A 7,661-nucleotide genomic window follows, 5' to 3' on the forward strand; every position below is an offset into this window, starting at 1 on the left:
CCATATCAGCTAGAACCGCCACTGTCGATACCAATTAACCAAACCCTAAAAATAATACTTTCACGTTGTGTGTTAACATTGAAATGTTCCATTGTTGCTTATGGCAGCAGCTTTTACGTTTAATGCAGTGCTCGTTTGTAATATTCAAAATAAGCTCACGGTGTCGCTGCTCACTCGCAGATATAAGGAGGCTCATTTCCACACCCACTGCCAAGGGAGTAATTCAGGCATTAAAACCAGTGCTGCCATTGTTGTATGAGCGGTTTTCTCAATTTTCCAATAAAATTAGATATTTTTAAGCAGAAAGGGACATTTCTTTCATTCGGGAGAAGTAATGGAGCTACAAGAGAGATTGATGCTGTTTTTTTTTTACCTCTTTGCCCTATTTGTCTACATCGCCATTGCAGACCTCAGCTATTCTGTTCAAGAGGAGATGAGACCTGGATCCATTGTTGGAAATATTGCCAAGGACCTCGGGCTTGAAGCAGGGAAATTGTTCACTCGTAATGCCCGTATTGATACGGAGGAAAGCTATCAGCACTACTGCGATATTGATCTAAAAACAGGACATTTTATCATCCGGGAAAAAATTGACAGGGAGGAGCTGTGTGCGGAAAAGGTTTCATGTTTGCTTAAATATGAACTAGTCCTAGAGAGCCCCTTGGAGCTGCACCGCATTTCACTGCTTATTCAGGATGTGAACGACAATTCACCCGTTTTTCCAAAGGATATAATTAAACTGGAAATAAGAGAATCGGCTATCAAAGGAGCCCGATATCGCCTCAATGAAGCTCACGACACTGACATCGGAAAAAATATGGTTGAACAATACATTTTACAAAATAACGAACACTTTGTGTTATCTGTCCGAGACGATACTGATGGGTCTAAAAATGTCGAGTTGGTGTTAGAGAAAGAGCTAGACCGTGAAAAAGAACACGATTTAAATGTAGTGATGATTGCTGTTGATGGTGGCAATCCACAAAGATCAGGAAGTGCTATTATACACGTCACTGTGCTGGATGCTAATGATAACGCCCCAGTGTTTGACCAAGCCTTCTACAAAGCCAGTCTGCCTGAAGACTCTGCCCTTGATACTCTGGTCGTCACTGTAAGTGCTACTGATTCAGACGAGGGAGTCAATGGGGCGGTTACTTATGAGTTTAGCCGAATCTCAGAAAGGGCTAAAAAGGTTTTCTCACTCAACAGTAAAACTGGAGAGATCAAAGTCATAGGACTACTTGATTTCGAGAATAATTCTAAATATGAAATGCGCATCGATGCCAAAGATGGTTATGGACTTTCATCCGATTCCAAATTAATGATAGAAATCACTGATGTAAATGATAATGCTCCAGTGATATACATCAAATCCCTGACTAACCCCATACCTGAGAACGTGTCACCTGGTGCAGAGGTGGGCATCATTAACGTGCAGGATAGAGACTCTGAGACTAACGGACAGGTCCGCTGCTCCATTCAGCAAAACGTCCCTTTTAAGTTGGTTCCTTCTATTAAAAACTATTATTCTCTGGTGACCACAGGACAACTGGACCGTGAACTAGTGTCTGATTACAACATTACCATCACTGCCACTGACGAGGGCTCTCCCCCTCTGTCCTCCTCTAAAATTATTCAGTTATCTGTAGCAGACATCAACGACAACCCACCTGTGTTTGAGGAGCAGTCCTACAGCGCACATGTGACTGAAAACAACAAACCTGGCTCCACTTTATGTTCCGTTACTGCTCGAGATCCCGACTGGAGACAAAACGGTACCGTGATTTATTCTCTGTTACCCGGTGAGGTGAACGGGGCCCCGGTGTCCTCCTATCTGTCTGTTAACGGAGACACGGGGGTGATCCACGCTGTGAGGTCATTTGATTATGAACAGTTCAGGAGTTTTAAAGTCCACCTGATGGCCAGAGACAACGGTTCTCCTCCGCTCAGCAGCAACGTGACCGTCAGTGTGTTCATATCGGATGTGAATGACAATTCTCCTCAGATACTGTACCCCGCCCCGGAGGGCAACTCCTTCATGACCGAGCTGGTCCCCAAAGCTGCACACGGAGGCTCTCTGGTGTCCAAAGTGATCGCGGTGGACGCGGACTCCGGACAGAACGCCTGGCTGTCCTATCATATTGTCAAATCCACTGATCCGGGACTTTTCACTATTGGTCTCCACAGCGGAGAGATCAGGACACAGCGGGACATTTCTGAGTCTGACAGCATGAAACAGAACCTTATTGTGTCAGTGAAAGATAACGGACAGCCCTCTCTCTCTGCCACCTGCTCCATGTATTTACTTATCTCTGATAACTTGGCTGAGGTGCCAGAACTGAAGGATATTTCTTATGATGAGAAGAACTCCAAACTGACTTCTTATCTGATCATCGCGCTGGTGTCCGTGTCCACCTTTTTCCTCACCTTCATCATCATCATCCTGGGTGTGAGGTTTTGTCGCAGGAGAAAGCCCAGACTGTTGTTTGATGGAGCAGTTGCCATCCCCAGCGCGTATCTCCCTCCTAATTACGCAGATGTTGACGGAACAGGAACTTTACGCAGCGCTTACAATTATGACGCCTACCTGACAACAGGTTCTAGAACCAGTGACTTTAAGTTCGTGTCATCCTACAATGACAACACACTGCCTGCTGACCAGACTCTGAGGAAAAGCCCTTCAGACTTTGCTGAAGTTTTTGGAGATTGTGATTCTTCTCCTGAGGTAGGGCCATGTATCATTACATCATAGTCGTGTTCATCATCCTGAAAAATGTGTATTTACCCACCATGTATTTGTTGCAGTTATATTCTAAGGTTGTGAGTAAATATACATATTTATAGTATTCTTTAACAAAACATATGATGCCCAGTTACCATTATACATTCTGAGGAATTTATCTTCAGTTTAACTTGCCTTTTATCTTCCCACATGATTGCCCATCAAGCTATAGAAATCGTTTGAAATTACGTTAACTTAACTCTGTCCATGGTGCTGAAATCGGTTTGTTATTCACTTATATTTTTACGGCTAATTTACTTTTATATTATACATATTTCTTTGATTTTCTTTTTGACTTTACTTTATGTAAACTTGGTTATATATTTCATTTTCTGAATGATATTTTATCTCAACATTTACTAGTATCATTGTATTTATTTGTTTTTCTTATTTGATTGAATCGTAGTTTCTTCTTTATAATTGGATCTGATTACTTCTTATTGATATTGGGACACTGCGTTAGAGCACTAATAAGTTGAAGGTTTTGCATATGTTGTCCCTTATTCTGCTTGAGTATATTGTTCATGGTGTTTTTCAATGATGCTGGTTTTGCTATTGAATGTGTTATGTCTTAAATCAATCTGGTACACACAGTCACACCCACTGACATAATTTGGTAGATCATTTTCCAGGCTTTTGTATGATTTCGTATTCATGTGTTTTTCTATTGCATAATGAAAACCTAATTACAAAACTGTTGTTTCATTGACTTGCACTCTCAAACTGAGGTGCTTTGAATACATTTTGATCTTCTAGAATACATTTATAAATCTCAAGATCTGCTTTATGAGGTACAGTTTTTGGGGCATATCTTAAGGCATATTTATAGCGAATAAACCTTTTTTGCCAGTAATAATTGAGTACACAAAAGTGCACGAGAGAGGGACAAATAATAATTTCTCTATTTAAATACAAAACATGTAAAACAAGTTTTTTATAAAGCGACATGCAGAACACCTTTAAATGTTGTTCTTAACATTAGATTCCTTGTTTCCTGCATTTCACTTCTCTAATGTAACATTTGAAATGGTAGCATTGCTCTACTGATTTTATTAAAAGTTGATGATAAGCCTGTCTGAAAAGGTCAAATTTAGGAGTTAAATTAGCTTTTATTTGTAGACAATGTAGATTAAAGCACATACAACTTTTTTCTTTTTGAGAGAAATTTGTCGGATGTTTTGGTCTCCTGTAAGTTGCCCATAAATTCTGAAGTATATGTATACAGTCATTTGTCCATGAGATCTGCATTCATTACCATGCAGCAGTAATAGTGATTATTAAAGCTTGTCATGTAGTTGGAGGCACACATTGCTTCAATGTATAGTATTTGAAAGTCAAATGACCGTTCAGTAGGTTTAATTGTATTGATATTAGTGCTGAAATAATTACTTTATGTTTTCAATCAGAACAATTTAAATATTGGGTGACCAAAACTATACAAGAAGATATTTAACAACATTGTCTTAACTTTAAATTATCCATCTTAACCCATTAAGGTGGAAATGGGAAATAATTGCATCAAGGGAGGAACTGACCAGTTTCATGTTTGAGTTTAGGCATATCAAAACATTAAGGCAATATGTTAAAATGATACGTAAAAGTAAACATATAAAGAAGCGGTTCACCTGTTAGTGATTGTTTAATGTCTATCATTTGTCAAGCACATAATTATTTTTGGATTCATCCGCACTCTGTGCTATTGTTTTACATTTCTAGGGGGCTAAGTAATCATATGTTGTATCGTTTGTTAGTCCCAAGGGCTAAGCGACTATAGTTAATGTTTATTTAAAAAAGAAAAATATTTATCATCATTGTTGTTGTCATTTCTAACATAGTTCTCTTAGTATCTAAATGTAAACACGACCCAAATCCTACCTCACCATGTTGTACCCGGGAAATACTCATGGTGTCAGTGTGTACCAGTACACGAGAGGGTAGTCATTCTCCACCCTTCGGTCTCAGCACATTTAAAGCCTGGTTATGCTATTGTACCGTGGTTTACAAAAACGCTTCGTGATATGAACGCAGTGTGAAGAGTGTGTATATTGGAGGAAATCGCAGCTGTATTCTTGATTGATTTGGGACAAACTTGGTAGCAGTTCTTACTTGCAGTATGGGATGCAGCAGATTTGCGCTGCTCTACGGCGTTGCTTTTATTCTTCTCGGCCTCCACCCCAGCTATGGAGACGTGAGCTACTCTATCCCGGAGGAGATGAAACGTGGATCTGTAATTGGAAATATCGCTAAAGATCTTGGACTTGATTTGGGCAGATTGTCTGCTCGCAAGGCCCGTATTGATACCGAAGATAATGTCGTTAAGTACTGCGGTGTAAATCTCAACACCGGAGATTTGATCGTACAGGAAAGGATTGACAGAGAAGGGCTCTGTGCAAAAAAGGCATCGTGTGTTTTAAAACAGGAACTCGTACTGGAAAATCCACTAGAACTGCACCGTATAAATATTCGCGTTCAAGATATTAATGATAATTCACCCCAATTTAAAGAGGAGTCACTTAATTTTGAAATCCAGGAATCAGCGGTCAAAGGTGCACATTTTCTTTTGGATGAAGCGAAAGATGGAGACATTGGAGAAAATGGTGTTCAGAGCTACACACTGGAGGAGAACGATAATTTCAAACTAAACGTAAAGACAAAGGGTGGACGAAAATATGGTGAATTAGTTTTAGACAAAGAATTAGACAGAGAGGGAAAAAAAGAGATTATGTTTTTGCTTACCGCGTTTGATGGAGGCTCTCCTCAGAGATCAGGTACTGTAGTCATACACGTCACTGTGCTGGATGCTAATGATAATGTCCCAGTGTTTAGTCAGGCCGTATATGAAGCCAGTCTTCCTGAAAACTCTCCTCAGGATACATTGGTGATCAGAGTCAGTGCAACTGATGCAGACGAAGGAATAAATGGTGAAGTAACCTATGGGTTTGATCATGTGTCAGATGAAAACCAAGTTTTCTCTCTGGACCCTAAAACGGGAGAAGTTAAAGTTGTAAGATATATTGATTATGAAAAAGAATCGTCTTATGAAATGCAGATTAGTGCTAAAGATGGTCTAGGGCTGGCATCATATGCAACGTTGTTGATTGAAATTACAGATATTAATGATAACGCCCCTGTTATCAGTTTAAAATCACTGACTAACCCCATACCTGAGAACGTGTCACCTGGTTCAGAGGTGGGCATCATTAACGTGCAGGATAGAGACTCTGAGAATAACAGACAGGTCCGCTGCTCCATTCAGCAAAACGTCCCTTTTAAGTTGGTTCCTTCTATTAAAAACTATTATTCTCTGGTGACCACAGGACAACTGGACCGTGAACTAGTGTCTGATTACAACATTACAATCACTGCCACTGACGAGGGCTCTCCCCCTCTGTCCTCCTCTAAAACTGTTCAGTTATCTGTAGCAGACATCAACGACAACCCACCTGTGTTTGAGGAGCAGTCCTACAGCGCATATGTGACTGAAAACAACAAACCTGGCTCCACTTTATGTTCCGTTACTGCTCGAGACCCCGACTGGAGACAAAACGGTACCGTTATTTATTCTCTGTTACCCGGTGAGGTGAACGGTGCCCCGGTGTCCTCCTATCTGTCTGTTAATGGAGACACGGGGGTGATCCACGCTGTCAGGTCGTTTGATTATGAACAGTTCAGGAGTTTTAAAGTGCACGTGATGGCCAGAGACAACGGTTCTCCTCCGCTCAGCAGCAACATGACCGTCAGTGTGTTCATATCGGATGTGAATGACAACTCTCCTCAGATACTGTACCCATCCCCGGAGGGCAACTCCTACATGACCGAGCTGGTCCCCAAAGCTGCACACGGAGGCTCTCTGGTGTCCAAAGTGATCGCGGTGGACGCGGACTCCGGACAGAACGCCTGGCTGTCCTATCATATTGTCAAATCCACTGATCCGGGACTTTTCACTATTGGTCTCCACAGCGGAGAGATCAGGACACAGCGGGACATTTCTGAGTCTGACAGCATGAAACAGAACCTTATTGTGTCAGTGAAAGATAACGGACAGCCCTCTCTCTCTGCCACCTGCTCCTTGTATTTACTTATCTCTGATAACTTGGCTGAGGTGCCAGAACTGAAGGATATTTCTTATGATGAGAAGAACTCCAAACTGACTTCTTATCTGATCATCGCGCTGGTGTCTGTGTCCACCTTTTTTCTCACCTTCATCATCATCATCCTGGGTGTGAGGTTTTGTCGCAGGAGAAAGCCCAGACTGTTGTTTGATGGAGCAGTCGCCATCCCCAGCGCTTATCTCCCTCCTAATTACGCAGATGTCGACGGCACAGGAACTTTACGCAGCGCTTACAATTATGACGCCTACCTGACAACAGGTTCTAGAACCAGTGACTTTAAGTTCGAGTCATCTTACAATGACAACACACTGCCTGCTGACCAGACTCTGAGGAAAAGCTCTTCAGACTTTGCTGAAGTGTTTGGAGACTGTGATTCTTCTCCTGAGGTAGGAATTATCGTCACTTAATGTTGACACCTATATTTGCATCAAGTGAACCAAGCTGTTCAGATGCATTTTTGCCGTTGTTTTTCTTTAAACTACCTTTTAAGACAATGTAAGGTCAATCAAATGAACGACACTCTACAAGTAACTAGGAGCTTTACTTCATGCACTCAAAGGGCTTAATGATGCATCAATATTTGATAGTATTCAATAGTAAGCAGGTGGTTCAAATTATTTGGTTATTTGACTATAGGCTTTTTTGAATTAGCATTTATTATTATTGAAACCGGTCTTTCTGTCAAAACTACTCCTGTGTTTCAACACTTGTTTTTTTAGTCGACCTTCAACTTGTCTCTCTCTTTGGTGCTAAAAAATGAAGTCGGT

General features: G+C 41.1%; 2 protein-coding genes across 2 annotated transcripts; both read left to right on the forward strand.

The window, feature by feature from the left end:
• Positions 1-334: 334 nt before the first annotated feature.
• On the forward strand, positions 335-2,752 carry LOC117485486 (protocadherin beta-15-like). Its single transcript, XM_034134037.1, has one exon. It carries the CDS (start codon positions 335-337, stop codon positions 2,750-2,752), a length of 2,418 nt encoding a protein of 805 aa, XP_033989928.1.
• Positions 2,753-4,895: 2,143 nt separating this feature from the next.
• LOC117485487 (protocadherin beta-15-like) lies at positions 4,896-7,301 on the forward strand. Its single transcript, XM_034134038.1, has one exon. The coding sequence runs from the start codon at positions 4,896-4,898 to the stop codon at positions 7,299-7,301; it is 2,406 nt and encodes an 801-aa protein (XP_033989929.1).
• The last annotated feature ends 360 nt before the right edge of the window (positions 7,302-7,661 follow it).

Source organism: Trematomus bernacchii, unplaced genomic scaffold (genome assembly GCF_902827165.1).
Source record: "Trematomus bernacchii unplaced genomic scaffold, fTreBer1.1, whole genome shotgun sequence".
NCBI lineage: Eukaryota > Metazoa > Chordata > Actinopteri > Perciformes > Nototheniidae > Trematomus > Trematomus bernacchii.